This window comes from Zymoseptoria tritici, chromosome 12 (assembly GCF_000219625.1).
Source record: "Zymoseptoria tritici IPO323 chromosome 12, whole genome shotgun sequence".
NCBI lineage: Eukaryota > Fungi > Ascomycota > Dothideomycetes > Mycosphaerellales > Mycosphaerellaceae > Zymoseptoria > Zymoseptoria tritici.
The window spans coordinates 697,008-718,740 of NC_018207.1; the positions used below are offsets into that span (position 1 = coordinate 697,008).

At 53.2% G+C, this 21,733-nt stretch overlaps 6 protein-coding genes across 6 annotated transcripts; 3 read left to right on the top strand and 3 right to left on the bottom strand.

The window, feature by feature from the left end:
• Positions 1–357: 357 nt before the first annotated feature.
• Positions 358–1,793, top strand: MYCGRDRAFT_97035 (beta-Ig-H3/fasciclin; the record flags this gene model as incomplete). Its single annotated transcript, XM_003847885.1, has 4 exons — positions 358–363; positions 525–872; positions 1,027–1,438; positions 1,570–1,793. 4 exons carry the CDS (start codon positions 358–360, stop codon positions 1,791–1,793), a joined length of 990 nt encoding a protein of 329 aa, XP_003847933.1.
• Positions 1,794–3,857: 2,064 nt separating this feature from the next.
• On the top strand, positions 3,858–4,488 carry MYCGRDRAFT_30771 (uncharacterized protein; the record flags this gene model as incomplete). The annotated part of the gene is made up of 3 exons (XM_003847886.1): positions 3,858–3,996; positions 4,051–4,269; positions 4,325–4,488. Coding segments are annotated over 3 exons (522 nt in total), but the record flags the coding sequence as incomplete, so codon positions are not given.
• A 341-nt stretch (positions 4,489–4,829) lies between these two features.
• Positions 4,830–5,411, bottom strand: MYCGRDRAFT_106348 (uncharacterized protein; the record flags this gene model as incomplete). The annotated part of the gene is made up of 1 exon (XM_003848107.1): positions 4,830–5,411. One exon carries the CDS (start codon positions 5,371–5,373, stop codon positions 4,846–4,848), a length of 528 nt encoding a protein of 175 aa, XP_003848155.1.
• Positions 5,412–5,657: 246 nt separating this feature from the next.
• Positions 5,658–7,782, bottom strand: MYCGRDRAFT_50442 (uncharacterized protein; the record flags this gene model as incomplete). The annotated part of the gene is made up of 2 exons (XM_003848106.1): positions 5,658–7,073; positions 7,138–7,782. The coding sequence occupies 2 exons, from the start codon at positions 7,780–7,782 to the stop codon at positions 5,658–5,660; spliced, it is 2,061 nt and encodes a 686-aa protein (XP_003848154.1).
• A 1,712-nt stretch (positions 7,783–9,494) lies between these two features.
• MYCGRDRAFT_50687 (uncharacterized protein) lies at positions 9,495–11,704 on the top strand (the record flags this gene model as incomplete). The annotated part of the gene is made up of 6 exons (XM_003847887.1): positions 9,495–10,437; positions 10,500–10,698; positions 10,726–10,727; positions 10,828–10,974; positions 11,085–11,559; positions 11,629–11,704. 6 exons carry the CDS (start codon positions 9,495–9,497, stop codon positions 11,702–11,704), a joined length of 1,842 nt encoding a protein of 613 aa, XP_003847935.1.
• A 2,926-nt stretch (positions 11,705–14,630) lies between these two features.
• On the bottom strand, positions 14,631–19,697 carry MgAtr2 (ATP-binding cassette multidrug transporter; the record flags this gene model as incomplete). The annotated part of the gene is made up of 8 exons (XM_003848105.1): positions 14,631–15,493; positions 15,545–16,597; positions 16,653–17,205; positions 17,315–17,350; positions 17,414–17,421; positions 17,544–17,889; positions 18,009–18,693; positions 18,742–19,697. The coding sequence occupies 8 exons, from the start codon at positions 19,695–19,697 to the stop codon at positions 14,631–14,633; spliced, it is 4,500 nt and encodes a 1,499-aa protein (XP_003848153.1).
• Between the last annotated feature and the right edge of the window lie 2,036 nt (positions 19,698–21,733).

Sequence of the window (21,733 nt, forward strand, 5' to 3'; positions counted from 1 at the left end):
TCGATACCGGCCTGTTCTCGAGCTCTATCCCGCCATCAGCTTTGCATCTGTCGCCGTCAGCAACCCGCTCCACCGCCGATCACTACCGAAGGTGGTCCAGAGATTCCAAGTATCCATTGGCATGCTGATACCAAGTCCCGGGAACGTCTCGCCTACCCCTCGTGACTACAGGGATCGAAATCTCGCGTTGGCCCCGGTTGTGAGGACATCATCGTCCCAGTGACGGGATCGCAGGGAGCACATATCTACCGGAGTCCTTCCGTCGCGGCTAGTTGTGAAGGTAGGGATGGTTTTTTCCACTCGGTAAACCACCGTTAAGTGTTCGGAATAATCCTGCGAGTAATCGACGGCTCGGCAATGGATGTACGTCACTGCATCACCGTGTTCGAAGGGAGAGTTATCGAACTCAACACTCGATTACTAGGTGCGGCCTCATCGAAGAGACATTTGTATAGCGGACGATGGCATGGACACACCAATTGGTCCCGCTAATGCTTCTCTTTTGTGGTGCTCATGGTCTCCAGCGGTCCTCTCCTGCCACCGATCAGCTATCGAATTCAGCACTGCAGGCACTCCGATCTCACGAAGATTTGGCAGCTTTTGTGCACGACGTCGAAGCAGTACCCGAGATTACCAATGTCATCCTTGCGCACCGAGACATCACGATCATGGCTCCTGTGAATTCCGCATGGCTTCGCGTGGATGCGACCAAACGCAGGAATCCAGCGTTTTTGGCGTGGCACATCATGAACGCAAATGTCCTCACAAGCGATGTACCTCTGGTCCAGTACGAGCAGCACCCTGGCATTACAATCCCGACATTCTTGAGTGGCAGCAAGAACTGGACCTATTCTGGAGAACCAGCATCTTTGGTTAGTGGCGGGCAGTCCCTCACGGCCATTACCTTGAAGACTGAAGATAATGTGATCTGGGTGTCAGGAAGCAGCAACGTTTCGTACATCAAACAAGCAGTCAGTATCAGGCTCCAAGATCTGAAATGGAAGCAGAAATTTGACATCAGCCCAGAACATCAGCTACGACCGGGGCATAATTCACAAGATCGACCCGGCTTTGCAGTTTCCAACCAGCGCGTACGAGACGGCTTTCGCCGTGGGATTGTACAGTTACTGTTGGGCTGTATTCACGGCAGGCCTCGACCAGGAGATCCGTCGCATTCCAAACTCGACGTTTTTGCTGCCGATCAACGAGGCATTCCACGCGGCGCTCCCCTTCCTCCTCGGTGCGACTCGGGAGGAGTTCAAGCGAATTGTCTACCGACACGTCATTCCTGGACGAGTCCTTTGGTCGCACGAGTTCTCTAATGCCTCGCATGAGACGGTCGAGGGAAGCACAGTGCAAATACGTGGAGGCAATGGGCCGACGTGGTTCGTGGACGATGCTATGATCTTGGACGGCTCTGATAAGCCTCTGTACAATGGTGTGGGTCATGTTGTTAACAAAGTACTTCTTCCGACTTGAACTACTGAGTGTGAAGCAAAGTTTTGTCATTGATTTTCGTTCCCAATTGCCTTGTGTTCGAGGAGAGTCTGAAGCTGAGTGCCGTTCTAGGACTGCTGGCGATGCGCTGCAGCCCAATCTTTGATCTTGTCAAAGTTTCGACACTGGTGGACCTTCTCAAATTCGGGCTGTGGTCGCATCGTGATCTCATCCCAGCGAATTGTGATTGGGACAAGGTCACTATGGCAGGTAATGATCTGCCGCAAGTAGTCTATCGTCATGTCAGTGCCGCTTGCGCAACGCGAGAACTGCGGCTTACCCAAACAATGGTCTAAATGTAGACGGTTGACCTTCTTGAAAGTCTCGGACCAGTTCGGATCCGCGTAGTAGTCCATGTCGATGTACTTGCGGGCCTCATTCTGCAGCGTTCCGTCAGATCAGCTCATGCCGAGCCATATAAACCGAAAGCTCACCAAGCAATGAAGCTGATGCATAACATCCAGCACGACAGAGTAACGACGTTCCCCATCCACCATGGCATTCTCCGAATGCTTGACCCCGGTGGCTTCGGACTCGTTCAGCCATATGTATTCGCCTGCAAAGTGGTCAGCGATACACCCAGCATCTACTGCTTCTGCAATGATCGACCTTGAAATACTTCGTCCCAAGCACTGTCGATCGACGGCGAAGGCTGGCCAAAATATTGCTTGGATCCAGGCTTGAAATGCAGTTTTGTACCTCCCATGTTCTTCACAAATGTGAATCCACCATCAAATTCCACTTCCGAGGTCTCGATCAGCTTTCGTGCCTCGTCTGCAGTCCCAATGAATCCGTCAGCATAACCCGCCAGGATGGATACTCACACAGCAGCGCTCGTACAAAGTTCAGTCTCATCTCCTGGCAGCGACGTCTCATGCAAAGCTTGCCATTGTTGGATCGAGAACAATGCCAGGAATCCATTGAGGGCGAGAGATGCGAAGAACGCGGATATAAAGAATAGTTGTCTTCGCTGATGAGATCCTTTCGTTGCGGAGGGCAGATTTATGTGCGGAAGCTCGTCATTGCTGCACGGCGATTCCGAGCCACTCACTCTTTGATATGGTGCGGGTTTGTCCGTGAACGGGAGGAAGCGCATGTTGCCAGTATGAAGCTAAGGGTGAGCGAGTTTGACGGAAACAACTGAGGGTAAAAGAGCGCTGTCAATCAGCATCGAATCTGACATCCAGCAATGACGATGCTCGTCCTGCTCCATCTCAGCGGTCGCTCGGCTTGAGAAGCACGCTATACCATAACGGCTGCTTGACCATGCACATTGTGCGAATACACAATGTGAGGTAAGGGCCGGGGGCCATATGGCACGAAGAGGTCGACGATATGGCGGTGCCGATAATGAGGAGCTTGACCAAATCGGGATCAATACGGTGATAACACGGGTCTTGGCTCTAGACTTCTTCTCCAACGGAAGTCATCCTCCTTTCTGCTTCTTCTTCACACACACCACACTGCGCAATGCATCCGATGCGGTCACTGGACGATCTCATGCTCGGTACAATCAATCGATACCCTACCCGGTAACACAGCTCTTCCGATCATCATCGATGATCACACCCTCCCAGGCCTCTTCGCGTGATCGCGTCCCGACTCCCCAGCTCTTTACCTTCCCTGTCATTGAACGAGCCTTTGGAAGCGAGAACCAGCATGGGAAAGCCTAGAAATCGCCATTGACGTGGCCGACAACGCACTCAAGCGTTACGAGGTAGAACCACCGTTCGCCGTCTAAATGCCGGCCTGATGTTCAAGGCCTGTCCGCAGCGCATGAGACCAAGAGCTGCCCCTACCTCGTCAATACGCTCGGCACTTCAATGCTTCACCGCTATCATTCCTGATCGATGCTGTCATACGTCCACGCAACTTGGCCAGGGAAGCGCGCGATCGATCCACGGCAGTCACAGGACCAGCGCGGAGCAGCGATCGAACGCCAAACACTCTCGAGAATTCAGAGGCTCAGCTGTCATTCGAGTGCAGAACTTCCCCAACAGTCCAGCTACACTTTCATGTACAGCTATCCTATCGTGTCTCATCATCTCATTCTGCCAGACTCGTCGCGTTGTCCAGCGCTGCCCTCCACTTATGTCCATGATCATGGCTGCTGAGCAGAAATTCCGTGATTCTCCTGAGGACGAGGCTCTATTGAGCGAAACTAGCAACGATGATTTCCATCCGCGCACGCCACGGGCGAGCACGAGCAAGCTGCACACCATGGCACTGTACTTGACGATAACTGTTCAAGCACTCTGGATGCTGTGGACTCATTACAGTCAGCCACATGATCCGAGCATTGCAATCTATTGTAATCATGCCACACCAAGCCGACAAACCACAAATTCAACTAACTTTACGCAGCACCAGCAGCAGAGGCAGTAGAGTATCATGTCGTGGACTTCGGGAAGTATTTCCTACGGCGCAGCGAATACATGCCCAAGTTCGGACAGCTCCCCACCGATGACCTTGACAAGCGTTGGGAGGATCTCTACGACTGTATGTTGTCCCGTGCTCTCGGGATACCGGTGGCAGATGCTGACATTCAGACAGTTGGGATCTCGAGTATCCCACGGTGGCAAGCGGACAAGCTCGAGAACAAAACAGAGGCGATTCCGGGAACAGAAGACTATCTCATCGAACTTGACATGTTCCACCAGCTGCATTGCCTGGACATGGTACGGAAAGCCTTGTATCCAGATCGTTACGAAGGCTGGAAACGGAATCCAGATGGCACCGTGGACATCAAGGATACCAATTTTCATCATTGGGGTGAGTCACACATCCACCAGCGGATTCTGCATGTGGGACTGACACGCCGTCAAAGAACACTGCATTGATGGCCTGCGCCAAGCCATACAGTGCACAGGCGACATCAGCCCACTGCGACACCGCATCAACGGCATCAACGGAATACTGGCCCCGGACTTGGCAGCCCGCCACACATGCCGAAACTTCACCAAGATCAAGGAGTGGGCGAAGGAGAGACAGGCGCCCGAGTACAAGTGGAAGGTCGCTCTCGGTCTGGTGGACGTGAAGCCAGACTTTACTCTGCAGGAGGCGATTGATACGGAGGTTTAGTCGCAGTCCCGTCTGCATCAGGCCAACAGACAGAGGAGTGGTGCCGACTGGGTAAATGGTGGTATTGAATATCTTGTTCTTTCCCGAACAATGCACACTTTTTTTGTAATTTCGCCCGCCTTTACGCCGTACGCTTTTCACAACCTGCAATCCGTCGTGACCGAGGCTTTCGCCCGGCAGAGGCTTGTGACCGGAATCAAGACGGAGGACTGACAGACCCATAATAGATCCCAACGATTGTTAGCACCCCGAGGGACCGCGCAGCATTCAAAAGATTGTTGTGTTCTTCAACATGCCCCTCTCCTTCACTTCCTTAACCAAGTCCGCCATGTCCTCATCCCCAGCAGCAGCCTGCTCCTCGAACGACGCAATGTGATCGTGCAACCATTTTACATCCCCACCAGCCGGAGGGATCAAAAATCCAGCCTCATAACCCGCCACCATCCCTCCCAGAAGAAAGCAAGACCTCAACCGAAGATCCAGATTGGGAGCGTTCTTCTTCTCTTCCGGCGTTGCAACGATTCTGTTCCAAGCGGCCAAGATTTCGAGGCACTCCTTGTCGAAGTCCTCTTGAGGACGAGCAGGCCCGACTCGTACGTTGCCGATGATATGGTTGCCTTGGCGTCGCTTGCCAGCGATGTACATCAAGACATTTGAAACGTCTGTGTACTTGACGTTGACGGCCACGCGGGGCGTGGTGAAAATTGTGGCATGGATTTGAGTGATGGCCTCCGCGAGGTCGTCTTTCTGTGCGTCTGTCAATGGAACGACATGTTGAATCTCGAAGAGCGGCATGGTAGATGTTGTGCTTTGTGTGGTTCCAGGAGGACGATGGATCGACTGATGTGTTGTATGAGAAGGTGAGGGGTATATAACATTCCGTAGTCATTAGGTGAGGGGCTTCTGTTGGTGGAAAGGTTCCGCTTCCAGTCTTGGGCGATCACCGCGGCAAAGGCGGCTCATGTATAGTAATCACAAAATGTAGAGCGATCACACAATGAACGATGACCTTCAACATTGAGAAAGTGCTGGGGTGTATGTACAACAAAGCCACGCTTCCGGCATGTACAGCGAGAAAGTCACGCAAGCAAGATGGCGGTGGTTTCGCACGCAGATGACATAGCAATACTTCCTCTGCCGACATTCGAACGTCGTGGATCAGTCGTTCTTTCCTCGTTGCCTGCCGAGTCCGACCTGAAGAAATGCTGCTGGTAATGACCATCGGACAGACGTCGATAGCGTACTGTATATGACGGCGGTAAAGGACCCAAGATCGCTTCCCCATCCATCATGCCATGCACGTACGCTTCGCCGACGACCGTAAAGATGTCCGTCTCGTCCATGACAGGCCGCAGCACCATCGGAGCTCCGCAGCCGCGAATAACGCAGACAGCATCGTCGACTTGCATCGGTGCCGGGCCGATTCCGAGATGACCTTGGGAAGTGGTGAAGAGGCGGCGTCCGCTGGCCCAGTATTCGATTTGTCGTACCAGGGGCTCATTGATTATGGTGGAGGACTCCGATGATGTGCTGTTGAAGATGGCTTTGTACACTTTCATGTACTGTTCCAGCGATGAAACATGGTAGTCCATCAGCTTGTTTTGCAAGGAACCCCAGCAGAGGCGGGAAATGTGCACTCCAAGCAGGTCTTCGCCAGACGTGAGATATGGACTGCGGTCCCCTATCGATGGTTCCATATCGCCCAGTTGGCGTGTGAATCGTAATCGCTCCTCTGGTGAGACACCAGGCCTCAAGATAACATCGCCCGTACTGATGATTCTGCCGAGATTGACGGTGTCAACCTCAAGTAATCCCTCAGGCGTCCACGCGATGGGTCTTATCAGGTCGCGGCCGGCATCCAGCCACGCTGCTATGTGGTTCGCTTTGTCTTGTGCGTTCCAATTAGGCACCCACGATGGAATCTCTTTCTGTGGCCATGAGCCATGCTCGCAATGTCGCAACAAGTCGAGACGTCCGGTCAACGACGAAGCTTTGAGGAACACAATCTTATACACCTCATCGACCTCCTTAGTGTAATCTGGCATGAAGTCCATATCAAGCTCTCCTTTCATCAGCAGACCGAGCAGACCATAGATCCTATCTCGTGGGTCGACACACTTTGACATCTTCGTGACCTCCAGAAGTAAGCTCAAGGTCTTTCTGTTGCGATTCAAGGCGATTTCCTCGGCTCGGCGAACGATCTGCCGCAAGCTGTCTGAAGGCAATCGAAGTTTATTGTAGATTGTCAGTATGGCTTGTCTCAAATGCGTCCAGCGGATTTCGTGGCGACCGCATTGTACCACAGAACATGAATCACCAAGTTGAACCTCCTGTACTACCCACAAGCGCTCGAACCAGTCTCTGCTTAGCAGTGCGCAAATACTGGACCATGTGTGTGTGCTGTAGGAAAGCTCGGCCTTGCTCCGATACCAGTCCGGCTCGCTGGCATCCGGATCGGGGAAAAAGAGGTGAGGATCAGTCTGCGATATCACAACCTGAGTGGTGAAACCACTCAACTCAGCCTTCGAAGATAATGGTGAGCGATAGGCGTAAGCTGACCTGTCTGCCCAGATATTCGAGCGTCGTCATCGCGTGCGAGCTGGCGGTCGAGTCCTTTCCAAGCCAGATGACAACACGAGATGCAGATTCGTAGATCTTGGACATGCTGGCGATCTGATGGCCTTTCTCTTTCCGATCGCTCTGATTGATACAGATTTGATCGATCCATAGAAGACGAGGCTCCTCCATGTCCCGCAGATGTCGTAACGCCTGGTCAAGGTTGCATCGAATAGCGACTGTCGACAGGTCGCAGACCGCGCTCGTTTCACCCTGTACGTAGGCCATCTTTTGATCGTCATCGCCTCCGCATACATATGACAGCGCCTCAAAAAGGGTCCCACCGGGCATGCTATTGTTTGAACCTCCTTTGACGGGCTCTGCTCGCGGGTCAGTGTACCATTTTGTCAGGTCGTCTTTGTTCTCTAGCAGAATGCGATGGTCAAGACTTTCATAAGCTGTCCACTCGGAATCGCTGTTCTCCGCCTCCTTCAGATCAAGGATCGGGTTTGCGGAGCGTCTGAGGTTCAGCAAAGAGTAGTGTAGAATCCGGATGCAAATGTCTGTATTCTCCGCTCCAGGTAGAAGTGAGACCAGCCGTATTTCTTGACGCTCGCTGCTAAGCGGTGTGTATTTGTAGCTCTCCATGGGACACGCTTGGAGTATGCAAGCACAACAAGTGTGGTTTCTGCTCGCAAGAAAGTTGTCAGCCACCAGATAGAGGCCAGCGAATGTACTCAGAGCCTGCCGAAATCCTGCTTCACGTCACACGCATGATTGTCATAGCCTGATCTCGATTCTCGAGGAATGATTGCGACCTAGGCATCAGCCTACTTGGCCTCTTCTTCTGCTGCGGCTCAGTCCCGAGATTGGGTGTCAGCTGCGATGATTGCAGCTCATGCTCGCTTGATGCAAACTGCGGACCTATCAGCGCCGTGAGGCCGCAGGACTCGACGCAGTTTGAGTAGCGGTCCATCCGTCTGACGCGGTGCGCACCGTGACATGACGGGGAAGCGAAGGTGCAGGAGCGTCGTTATGCCATTCGCCGTGGTGGCTACGTTTCCTCTTTAGGAGGAAAAAGGATATTCATTGGTGCCTGAGGCCTACCTGCTTAGTCATGGCTCTGCGTTCGGGCATGGAATTGGATCCAATTCCAGGTTTCCTTCCAATTTCTTCCTTCTTTCTTCTGGTAGACAGCCAATCGACCATGCATTGGGCCGTCCGTTCAGTGACTGGTCTATATACTGATACGCGGACGTGATTGAGCATGGTGGACGTGCTACGTCGCGGTCGATAGCCTGAGCGGCCATAGATTCGAGAGGTTCGTGGAGAGTAACGATCACCAGAAAGTCGCGCAAAGTCACCTGCATTCAAGACCAGAGTTTGGGAGGCGTGGTGCAGCTTGCGTACGCTTGATTCAACCTCCTCTGTCCTGCTCACGAAGGTGTCGGCGAAAGAGCAGAGTGAGAAGTGCCGACTGCTTCAAAAGTCCTCATCATTGGCATCCCTCCGTTCATCGCCACGCATCATTTCGTGCCGCGCTGTCCCGGAGGTTGTCGGAATCAGCCAAGGCGGAGGATGCGTCGAGAATCACACCGGACTGCTTCCGAGTCCCTCATGCGATCTGGCCCGCAGACTTTTCAGCTCGGGTTCGATGGCCAGAAACTGTCAAAACGCGACGTCCGCCCACTTTACTCCCCAGCGGACAATAGTGAGACGGGTCGAGGCCAAAATCCCAGACGGTACTGATGCGAATCTGCTGTTGCGCCGATTTGATGGTGCGTGGACCATGACTATGCGACTGCGAGCAAGCATGAAACAGACGGTCCCAACTGGCAATGGTCGCAATTCGTGAAGCAGTCGGGAGACTTTGGGCTTTTGTCAACTCTGCCTCCACCTGCTGGCACCGCAGCTGATAAAGACGTCTGCCTTGCCTTCTTGACCAAGAAGGAAGAAAGAATAGAGACGTGCTAATCCTGGAGTCGCGCGATCAAGTATTCGGCTGGTCGCTAACAGGGCTTCAGATGATGCGTCTAGCCTGCGTAGTCAACAGCCGCCAGTCTGTTCGTCGACCCTTTGTACAGATCCCTCAGCAAGCTCCCGCAGGCATGACTTCGACGACCGAAGAGTGTTGACGTGCAGGTGAAAGCCGAAAGGCAGGCATAGTTCTACCCTGGGATCGGATCCCTGCTCGTCATTTCCCACTACATCCGTCGATCTGACGACTTGCGAAGGAGGTTGTGTCCTCGATAGCGAGCTTTCTGCTCTTTGTTTGCTGAATATCGTCCTCCATCGTCAAAGTCTCGGCTTCACTGGCCTGCACCATGTTGCGCCCAATCTCATTTGCGCTGGCTCTGGTCATGACGGTTGGCGCCGCCGTGCATGAGAGTTTTCCTGGACCTCCCTTCGGATGGACGCAATCCTCGCAGGCTGTTGACTTGTCAGCCAACACGACACTGCAAGCTTGGCTACAATACGCAAACCTCGATCAGCTTGAACCGCTCCTGGAAGCTCTCTCGACCCCTGGGAGTCCACAATACGGGCAGTGGATAAATCTGGCTGAGCAGAACCGTATTTTCGCGCCTCCCGTAGAGGCACAAAACCGGGTCCAGTCGTGGCTCGAGTCCTTCGGTATCACCGACATCTGTTCTGATGGAAGTGTGCTTACCTTCACGACGAGCATCTCCATCGCCGACAGTCTTTTGAATACCTCTTTCGCCTACTATACAAACGGGGAGAGAACCGAGCTACGCACGCTGGAATACTCCCTCCCAGATGATCTTCTAGACGTTCTAGATTTCATCACACCTACAACGTATTTCGGCAATCCCAAAGGCTACCCACAGGGGACCGAATCCGACCCAGCACTGCAGCCAGCGGAGAAGAGGTCAGCAGTGCAGCATGTGCGGAAAAGACAGACCATGTCTCCATCGTGCACAGAAGTAATCGAATACCAAGGAGTGAACTACACGTCAATCCAGCCCCAATGCTACCAACAACAGCTCAATACTGGGCAATACCAGGTGGATGCCTCGGCTGGAAGTACGATCGCTATCACGTCTTTCCTGAACCAAACCGCCAGTTATTCGGATCTCGCCTTGTTCGAAGCAGCATATGACATTCCGGATCAGAACTTCACCAAAGTGATTTTTGCGAATGGCGAGACTTACAATCTCGACGACCAAAGCTCAGTGGACTCCACTGGTGCTCCAAGTATCAATCACGACGAAGCAAATATGGAGCTCCAAATCATCATCGGCCTTGTGGGCGGTCTGCCAGTTACAGAGCGAGTGACCATCTGGTGTGACCACGACTTCACATTCCCTGGCTAACGACTTACAGGTACATCGCTGGAGGTTTCGAAGCTGATCCAGGCTCGTTCGTCCCTGATGTCTCAATCGAGAATGTGTCGGATGCTATGCCCGAGCCCTACGTTGAATTTTTCCGGTTTCTTCTTTCCCAGGAGAATAAGGATCTTGCCTATGTCATCTCAAACTCATATGGTCGCCGTGAGCTTACGTACGAGAAGAGCTACGCACGACGGGTCTGCAACATGATCGGCAAGTAAACCAAAGAGCAGAAGGCCTGTAGCTGTCTGAGATTGTCTCTCGGGCTATTTCGCGGGTCGCAGCCGCCTACCCTTATGCCATTTGTGTCCGAACCACTGCTGACGCTTCCGTCCTTCCGTTTTAGGCATGTTGGGTTTGAGAGGCCGCACGATACTTACAAGCTCGGGAGATCAAGGTGTGGGCGCTGCTTGTAGAGCCAATACTGGAGCGATGCAGGCAGAGTTCGTTCCTACATTTCCAGGTATGAAGACAGTCACAATCGCAGTCAACAGTATAGGCGCTGACTTGTGGTGTTCAAGCATCCTGCCCATACATAACAGCAGTAGGAGGGACGTATCATTGCTAGCAGTTGCAATCGCTCCTGCTAACATGCTCTTCCAGGAACGCAGGAGCTTGATCCCCCGACAGCCATGAATCGTAGCGGCGGCGGCTTTAGCAACTTCTTCCCACAGGCCTTCTACCAGAAACCAGCCATTGACGCCTACCTTTCACAAGGCATCCTCCCCGAAGCGAAGGAATACTTTGCCTCCAACAACTACACCGACTTCCTCGGCCGGGGCTATCCCGACCTCGCCGCGGACATGGACAATCCAAGGATAGCGGGATTTTACAACGGCGAGCGCGGTCCTAATGGCGGGACTTCCGCTTCCGCGCCTGCCGTCGCAGCTGTCATCGCACTGTTGAATGATGTTCGACTCCGTGCGGGCAAACCCGCTCTCGGCTTCATCAATCCATTGATCTATGCTTTGAAGGGCGAGGGCTTCACCGACATCACTCGCGGCTCGACGGTAGGCTGTAATGGAAGCAGGAACATTACCGGGCAGGCCATTATCCCTTATGCGGGATGGAATGCAACGTGAGTCGTCCTTGACCGAACACTTGGATGCACGATGTTTGTTTGCGGGCTGACAGTCCGCGTGAACAGTGAAGGGTGGGATCCGACAACAGGTTGGGGCATTCCCAATTTTGGCCTGCTTAAAGATATTGTGCTCAAGTTCTGACGAGAACTGAGCACCATGCATGCAGGCTTCCTCGCTTCTCGCTTATCGCTCCAGGTGCTGTAGCACCACCAAAGGATCGGAATCTTAGCGAAAGGATCAGCACGGGACGAGGTACTTGACTACAAGTCGCGAGTGTACCGATGGCAGCTCATGGCCCCCCGCGGACTGTCCAACTTTGCAAACGTCTTCTGTTGGGTCGCTGAGTGTCTCGAGGCCATAAAGCACGACTTATCTCACAATGCACTCCTCCCTCACTTCTTTTGCAAGTTGGGCTGAGCAAAATATTGCTGACATGATCGAGTCCTCGCCAATGGACTATCTCGGCTGGGAACGATCGCCTGTTCTAGCGCCTGCATATGCGGTCCAAATTCCTGTTTTGCGGCCTCGAGCTGGAGCTGCTCTACTCAGAGACAGTACGCTGACTTGGTCGCTTCTGCTGACGGTCGTGATCCTCGAGCTCCTGTTTCTTCGCGAGTTCAAGTTGAGATCTCTTCGACGGCAACCACGTTGCTCTACTCCGTGTCAGCATGGCGAACGAAGTCAATAATGAGCACGGACTAGCCTCGATGCCACCAGATACTGACGCAGCAACCTTCTCTCGCTCCTCTACCTCTGCCTGGCACTCGGCTCACGAGACCGCCGCTTCCTTGAAAGAATATGAAGAGATAAAGGCACTGCCGGGGTTTTCCACCGAGGACCTTCAACGCGCTCAGTCTCATGCATCAGAGAACGTGGCCAAAGCTGCAAAGGACGTCCTGGAAAAACGCTTCCAAGCCCAAAAAGCTTTCCGGGACTCGCTCAAAGAGTACTGCACCTACTGGGCCGACGCAGTTGCAGCTATGGACCTTAAATTGCCCCAATTTGATCGTCAGTCCAGCAATGCAAAATACGATCAGTGGCTGGACAGCAATTCTTCTGTACGCCTTCCAATGTCCCATACGTCACTGGAGGTTACAATGTGCTGCACTGCTCCGATCTTTAAGGAGCCGGTCACGAGTCTATACGGATGCGCCATTGATGCGATCTTGCAACCCGAGACTAGTGGGGCTTTGGTCTGTCGGGATCTGTCGCTACGGCAGATATGTGAGCTGGCCTCTCGTGTGCCGATTAATCCACGCTTCTTCGCAGAGCACCTGTTCAATCCTGTCAACCTCGCATTCATCCAGGAAACGGGAGGGGATATTTGGCAGATCGATGGGCTGGAATTCTTTGAGCAGAACTCTGGCATGGCCGGTATATTGTTGCTCTCTCCGCGTGTTCCAGGACCAGAACCAACAATACCAGTAGTCGCTCACACCCGCGTGACCTGCACAACACTGCAGACGAACGGTTCATTCTGTAAGTCCAGACATTTCTTCGATCACGGCCGGAGGTGACTGACAGGCGCGAGTTTACTAGTCCTCGTCCTGATAAACGCAGCAGTTCGGCCATTGCAGTCGCGCGAAGAGCTCGAGACATCGTCCTGGGCTATTACGTCTATGCTTCCTACGGATGGGTCATTTCTCTATTGCCTTCTTCTGAAGTTCTTCTCTATCGATTGGAATTGCAGAAGAGTGGGCAGAATCATGGAGGGTGCGCAGCGCAGGATCAGCGCCGGTAGGACGATGTTTTACGCCTGGCTCTTAGCCGTACATTGCTATCAGGATGAGATCAAATTCTTGGAGCAGCGAGTTCGCGAAATGGACTTCGACTTGATCCAACCACTTGATCAAGAAGCTCTCACCCGCGTCAGGACACGTCGTGCAGAGGTGTCGCATCTCCGCAGGAATCTCGCTCTGACGCGAGAGGGACTCACGGCGGGGTTCGATACGAGTAGGTTCTATAAGGACGCACTGGGACCGGACCTGATCCACGACCCCGAGGCCCACGAGCTTCAGAGGGACACGAGACGAATAGAGCCTGCGCAGAGGGTCGTCCAGCAGGAGGCTAGCTCGTCTGTAACGGCTGACTACCAATTGCTTGACGGGCAGATGGCTGCTCTAATGCCATTCCTCAATGAAACGTTACAGATCATCATGGCATCGATCAATCTGGCAGATGCTCAAGAGAGCAAAAGGAACGGTAAACGATCAACACTGCTGACCCTACTGGCTGCGATCTACTTGCCCTTGACGTTGGCGACCGGCATCTTCGGCATGAATATAAAGGAGATCGGGTCAGATAACGCTCCTCGCTACTGGGCAGTTCTAGCGGTTGCTGGCGGGCTGGCGATCCCGTCCGTCTGCTTTTGTATTTGGCTCTTTTACACAAGTGATGAGAAGCCAGACAAAGAGGATGAGGCCGTGGACAGGAGAAATCGCGCAAAAGCCAAGGAGAGAGCGAAGGACGCGGAGGCTAGCGGCAAGAAAAGGGGATTAGGCCTCCAGTGTTTGGGGCGGAACCGCGGAAGGGGTGGGAAGGGCAAGGATCCAGAGAAAGCTGAGGATGATTGACAACAATTGGCACGGCAGGGTAAGGAAAGTGGCCAAAGTGATGGGGCTAATGTTGCGTGATTGAAGATACGGTAGTTGGCCTCCATCCGAAAGCAAAACAGCAATTTGTCAAAAGTCGGCTTTCGAGCTTTAACCTGGAATACTGCGCTCTTTACAGTTGGAAAAGTGGTACTTAGATAGCCGTGTACAAACTCCAAAATACGGGCTCTTATATAGTGTAAGTGAAGGTATATTTCTATCGTTGTTGCATTAAGAATCGTGCGTCCAAAGTTGGAGGGTCGCTTCGAAGCCATATGCCAAAAGTTTCCGTTTTGCTGTCGGGTGCTTGGTTGGATGCCATAGAAAGCATTCCAGCCTGTCAACTAGTCGATTGCAATTACAGCGTCTCTATCTCTACCAAACACAGAACAACACACCTCCATCCCCTCGCAGTACGCCTGGTATTCATAGTACCATACATCGCTCCCAGCCAGCCCTGCCTAAGCCACTCCCAATCATCCTGTCTTCTCCTTCTTCTCCGCTTTCTTCTTCGAGCCCTTCGGCACCCGAAACAGCCAGTAAAGTGCCACAGCCCCAGCGACATTGACCAAGATGTACACCCAGGTAATCCCCAGATCTCTCCATCGATCCGCTGGATCAATACTAACCAGCTTGAGGAAGTGGTTCGTGGTGTTGAACGAGCAGTACTTGCAATCCGCGTCTGCACTCGGGTTCAAGATATACCCGCCTTTTCCCACGGTCCCATTCGCGCCGGAAATGTACGGGTCCATGTATGTTCCACATGTCGTGCCACCGCCCTCGCCGCCGTCCGGTTGGAATGTGACAAACTCATTGGCCGCGCAGTGGGTGGTCTGGTCCATGAGTCCGGCGGACATCAGCCCACCCGTAATGTACGTAAATGGACTAACCCGATACAGGAACAGCCAAAACTTGGGCATAGTCTTCGGGGAGGCCAGGATGCCGTTGAAGATCAAACAAAGCGAGAACAGTAGGGTCGCGATATTTCCCGACGTTTCCGCGCTGTCCATCCCGGCGATCATTAAGTTTGTGAAGGTGCTCGTGAAGAGGAAGAAGGCGAGTATCATCAGGAAGAAATAGCCTCCGCGCTCCGCGACGCTGTCGGTTGGGCTGGCGTTGGCGTATAGACCGATGGGATAGTAGTAGCACAGGAAGAACAGTAGGCCTGCGAAAGCGTTCCACGGGAGTTCGATGAGGATGTTGGAGATTAGGAAGACTTGCCAGGAGTAAGTCTTCGAGGGTCGTTCGCGGGCTTCGTACAGGGAGCGTTGGAGGACGAAGTGTGGCATGATTTGCTGAGATACGTTGCTGAAGAGGGTGAATATCATGAAGATGGAAACTGGGAAGTGGTTAGAGGCTATCTTGAGGGATGCGTGGAGGTTCTGCTTACGCATTTGATTCGTCAACCCTTGGTGGGTCAATGGCGCTTTGTAAAAGATAAACCCGATGAACAGACCCGCGAGGGTACAGAGGGAGAGTTTGGCGTAGATGTAAGACGGAGTGCGCCAGTATTGGAGAGCCACGCGGACGAGGACTTCCCGCAACTGCGACCAAAATCCAGCGGCGAAGGCATTGAAGCTTTCATTATCGCTTTCGACCATCGAGGGTTGGCGGACGAGGGCGCCGTTGTCTTTGAGATGGTCCAGTTCACGCTGCGTCGCGGCGTACTCTGGACTGGCACGCCAGACCTGATGCCAGTCAATGTCGGTGCGTGACCCAGGCGCGGCACCAATGACTTCCAGCATCCATTCGGCAGGATTGGCATCAGGTGGGCAGGGATGTCCTCCGTTTCGCTCAAAATAGGTCGAGAGGATCTTTGCGCCGGGGCCGACTTCGCCGAAGTAAACGGTCTTGCCGCCCTTGGCGAGAAACAGGAGGCGGTTGAAGCGCTGGAAGAGCATAGCCGAGGGCTGGTGGATAGTGCACAGGATGGCCTGGCCGGAGTTCTTGAGTTTCTCCATAAGGTCGCAGATAGCCCAACTCGTCTGCGAGTCGAGGCCAGAGGTAGGCTCGTCCAGGAAGAGAAGTAGCTGAGGTTTGGCGGCCAGCTCGACTCCTACGGTCAATCGCTTGCGTTGTTCGACATTTAGGCCTTCGCCTGGCACGCCAACCACGGCGTCGGCATACTCTTGCATGTCCAGGAGTTTAATAACTTCGTCGACATAGTCGAGCTTCTCCTGGCGCGATACACTCGCGGGTTGCCGGAGGAGGGCACTAAAGTTAAGAGCTTCGCGCACAGTGCTGGTGGCGAGGTGCAGGTCTTGCTGTTGCACATAACCGGTCTTACGTTGGAAGGAGTTGTCACGTTCGCGGCCGTCGACTAGCATTTCGCCGCTGATAACGCCCATCGTGACACGTGTGGCTAGGACGTCGAGAAGTGTTGTTTTGCCAGCGCCAGAAACGCCCATTAGCGCAGTGAGGGTACCGGGTTTGACCCACCCATCTGTTGAAACTGTCAGCTTGGTACGATACACTGTGGAAAGTCGTTCCCAACATACCAACGTTGTCTAGAATACGACGCTCTTCGCCTTTGATCTTGATATCGTAGCAGACATTCCTCCAACTGAACACCGCAGTCTGACGTAAAATTACATCAGTGGCCTCCACATTGCTCATCTGGCGACACATGACGGAAGACACTCGATTGACCTCCGACATCTCCTCATCTTGAGACTTCTCCTTCAACGCAGCAGGGATACGACCCTTCTGGAAGAGTAAGACTTCACCTTTGGACTTCTTCGCCCGGATGTTCTCGGAGGCAACGAGATAGACGGTCAAAAATCCGACCATGAACGCGAATATGATGCCGATGTTGCGCCACTTATGGGAGCGGTAGTAACTGTAGGCGCTGTTGATGTAGGCCTCGCCTTCGACGTAATCCCGTCCGGCGACGGCACCGACCGCATTGCATACTTGAGACTGCGCGGCGAGGGTTCCATATGAGGGGACCAGATCGTCACTCTTACAGGCGTAGTTGCGTCCACTGAACTCGTTGATCATGAGCGACTCGAATGCGTAGGCTACCGGGTCGATGTAGTTCAGCCAGCGACACTACAAGGTTGGTCAGCGATGAGGCCATAAGTGGAGTCAAGATGAAAAGGACAGTCAGGCGCCGATCTCTCCAGACCTGAGATTCTTAGCGAACCATCATATCACTTACCCAACCAAGCATGTAGTCCACGGGGATCGCGAAACCCTAGCAAAGTTCACAGATTAGCTGATTTGCTTGTGACTGCTTTACGGGCACATAACAACTCACGGTGAAGACTAGTTCAAAGGTTAGCAGTAGCTCGAAATGACAAAGGATCAATGCCGGCCCAAGACCTGGAGCAAGCGGAGAGATCCGTCTCGAACCACGCTGCAGGCCTTGCATCTTCCGAAGTACTTACTGAGTAGCCAGAGCAAGATGAGCGCAGAAGGCGTCATGGCCTGTGAGAGCGTTCGCGAGCATGAGGCGATAGTCCGAAACATCATGCTCATCGTAAGCGTGGTAATGAAGGCCAGGAAGATGAAAAAGAAGAAAGCGCCGGGTTCTCGTCGAAGGTTGACCATAAAGTAGAGTACGGTGTTGAAGATGATGCAATTGCTAATCTTGTAAGGGAGGTCCATGATCATCGATGCCACTGCCTCCGCGGATGGATGGTACAGCGCATAGCGTTCATGCTTCTCAACGATGGGTCGTTGATGGTATAGGGTGAGAATCTCGAGAGAGCTTCCAAACGCGTTCATCATGGTCTGAAGTGTATCGAGTTAGCTAAGGTCCAGACAATGAGGATTTGACGCAGGGTAAGACCTGCTGGCGTCCCGCGGAACAGTCTCGGGAACCTGCAGGCCTTATACACTTTAGTACTTACCCCGAAGAAAATGACGGCGCCACGCTGGTAGAAGGAAGCTGTGGTGAGCTTGAGGTTGTAGAAGAGGGTTCCGACAATGAGAGCGAGGATCGAGTTCATAAAGAGGGAGGTGTAGAGCAGCTCAGGATCGGCGCACAGTCGTCGATATCCACGCCACAGGCAGACTTGGCACTGTTGCAGGTAGGAGATGGTATATGGCGACTTGAACCGGTGTGACTTCGCCTTTTGAGCTTTGCGACTGTCGACGAATTGTTGGTACGCTTCTCCTTTGAATGGGAACCGTCGTTCGTAGTCTTCGATGTCTTGGATGAGTTTTTGGCGAGTCGGACTGGCCTTCCAGGCGGCAGCGAACTCGTCCGGTGAGCGCGGCACTTTGTCTTCCCATCCAGGCTTGACGACACGCTCAACGGCGGATGTCATGGAGGTCAGGAAGTCGGGCGTTGTTTGTCTGTCGGGACACTGAAATCCCAGATCTTCAAAGTACGTCTTGCCCGCGTGAATGTTACCGAAGTAGATTTGTCGGCCCTCGTAGAGCACAATCACTTTGTCGAATTGCTCATATGCAGCTCGCGGGGCTTGATAAATGGCGACCATGGCCGCAGAACCTCCGAGTTCGCACCCAAGGCGGACTGATTTGCAAAACTCGACAGCATTGGCCGAGTCGAGACCTCTGGTGGAGTTGTCCCTGTTGAAGTCAGTCCATGTTCGATGCTAGAGGGTTTAACCCGCATACCATGCTTGGAGAGCGGCTCCACTCAGAGACGCCTCGGCGATAGTGACACGCTTCCGTTCACCCCCACTCACACCTCGGAGGTAGTCATTACCGACTCTGGTGTTGATCGTGTGGGATATGCCGTACATGGCCATCACAACATCGCGCATATGCTCAGCATATACATTGCGCTCGACATCGCCAGGAATGAATCGTGGAGTGCGAGCGCGAGCAGCAAAGGTGAGAGTCTCGCCCACGGTCAATTGAGGGAAGTGGATGTCGACTTCGGCGGTGTATATTGCCTCGCCTCGGAACACGCTGTGCATTTCCCCCGCCGGTATGCCTTGGAAGTTCATATAGCTGTTTTTGTCGACTTGGAATCCATGGGTCTCGCCCGTCAATGTTTTGAGGAAGGTGGAGCAGCCTGAACCTGGTGGGCCGAGGACCACGAGCATCTCTCCAGATTCAAGCAGTCCTTCGAAGTCTTGCAGAATGTCGATGCGGCGAGACTTTTCCATTCCAAACAATTTCTTCACGATGCTGATTGAGTCCAGCCAGATGTTGCCGACATCCTTCTGGTAGTCCGTGGCCAAACCGAATCCATGAGCGCTGAGGTTGCGGAATGCCACACCGCCTGTGCGCATGGGAGTTCTGCCATCCTGCTTGGAGAACTTCAGCATGCTCTTGACCCATGTCCTGGCTTTGAAGTTGGGTGAGAGCGGGTCGAGCTCGGTGCCCTTGGCAGCTTCGAGGGGATTCGAAGGAATCTCATTCCAACCTGAGATCTCGCTGAATCTTCTTGCAAGGCAGTTGACTTCTTTGTTCCGCTCGTTGATGGAGGTGCTGCTGGGAGACGAGACATCACCGGGAGATTCATTCTTTTCCTTCATCAAAGTATCGTTGGATGGGCTGTGACGATTCGATTTCTCATCGCCAAAGTCGTCGATCTTGCTTTCGGAGGCCATTCTTGCTGTCATCCGATCGCTGCAGTGGTTAGTTTTATTCTGAGTCGGTCAAGTCCATGTCAAGCGTTTGGAGAAGTAAAGTCAAGTAGTGACTTCGCAGAAGATGAGGAAACAGATATAAAGGAAACATTGCCATGGGCGTCCCTTCGTAAAACGGACGCGGATGGTCCGTATGTTGCCATTGTCCGCTCGTATGGTATCCGAGGAGCTTCGTCGTTGCATAAGGTCGGTTATCGGTTGTGAGCATATCCGTTCCTATGCAATTTACCAGGGTGACCTCGTTAGATCTTTCGGCAAAGGTTTGACAGGCGTTCGTGTTTCCACGAGGTGGCCAGCCGTACCCTCTGGCGATAGATTACTACAGCGTTCCAAGCTTAATGAATGAATTAATGCGATCATTTTTCTTTCAGCGGCTGGAAAGCCACGTGGGTAAAGATCAGTATTCCGCGTCGTGTGACATACGAATGACCCTAGTCGTTGAAGGTTTTCCAAAGCACTGTCCATCAGCTGTACGGACTCGGACCATTCGGCTTCTCCGCTTCCGCTTTGTATCCTTGCAGGCATGCAGGTGATGACATATGCTAATGCAAGCTTGCTGGAAGATCTCTCGGAATCATTTCAATGCGGCGGAGACCACGGAATGGGTTATGGCTATAACGGAATGACGCAAGTGCAGGCATCGCATCTGTCCGTCCGTCAATCTCGTTCAGTTCTATCGGTCAATCAACTTCCCACGGAGCTTGTGTGTGAGGCTCAGAACCATATCGACTAAACTCCTGCCGCGAGCATGGAGAATTGCAAGACCGCGATGCGTCTGCTTCTGCCGCAAGCAATCCGCTTATGATCTTGAGCATGAATCGAGCTCTCCTGCAAGCAGCTCGTTTCTGATCTTGAGCTTTTCGCAATGGCCGAAACCAATGGCAATGCAAGGTCCACGATATCGACCCGGGGCTCCATCATTAACGCATATCTTCGTACGTGCCGAAGCGTATTGTGAATACACAAGCCTATCCATTGGCTTCAATTCGTCCATTAGGACCGGCGGCGGCCGCTATCAGGTCCGCCCATGCGTACGCCGCGTGGCACAGTACTTGGCTCGTTTGGACGTCGAATTCGCTTCGCGGATGTTGAGGATCCTTGGAGAAGCAGAGAGCCCGTCCTGCGCGTGGTGACCTTGGCATCTGGCAGAGACGCCGGGAAAAATGCGCCAGGCCGAGGAAACCCGGCCTACCGCGTATACTTGATATGGTCGAACCCGCAAGAGAAGACGATGGTCGACCTGAAGTCCAGGAGCGCAAGAGCACTTGCCGTGGTTGATCTTCCCGCTCATGACTATGATCGTCAGATAGTCGCCAACTTGCGCGATCAACGCGCGATCAATGTCCTCTTCCAGCAGCTTAGCCGTGAACGAACCTCCCGTGAGCCGCTCGGCATGGTGCATATTCCACTCAGAAGCCCGTCGTTTCACCGTGGAACGTGTCTCATGCGGAAGACCTAGACAGACAACATGACGTGGAAGAGCAACAGGTCATACTTGTGCCCTCCATCATCACCTGACCTTCCAAACAGAAGATATAAGGTCCTTCGCACCTCCCTTCCGCAGTAACTACCTGTTCTCAACACCGAGAATCCACCAGCCACGACCAACACCAAGCAACAACCTACACCAGCGCTGCTTCATCCGGCGAGGACAATAACAACATCCACCTACGGAACACAACAACCACCACTCAGCCAACACAAACAAGATGAAGATCTCCACAATCCTGGCTTCGGCCCTCTTCGCTCTCTGCGCTTCCGCCCAACAATACAAGTGGAGGGACGGCTGCTTCGAGACCTGCACTAGTTACCCGGGTTCTCAGGAATGCATAAGTGTGCGTATTGTGTCCATCTTGCAATCGTGGCAGCAGAGCTGACTCTTTGCACAGTGCGGCCCGCCGCCCGCGAAAATGCGATTCCGTCGCGGCAGCAACATGCTGGGGTGAAGGTCTAGCTGTGACCTTCGATCACAAGTCGGAAGGATTGAAAAAAGGACTTCAACGTTGTAT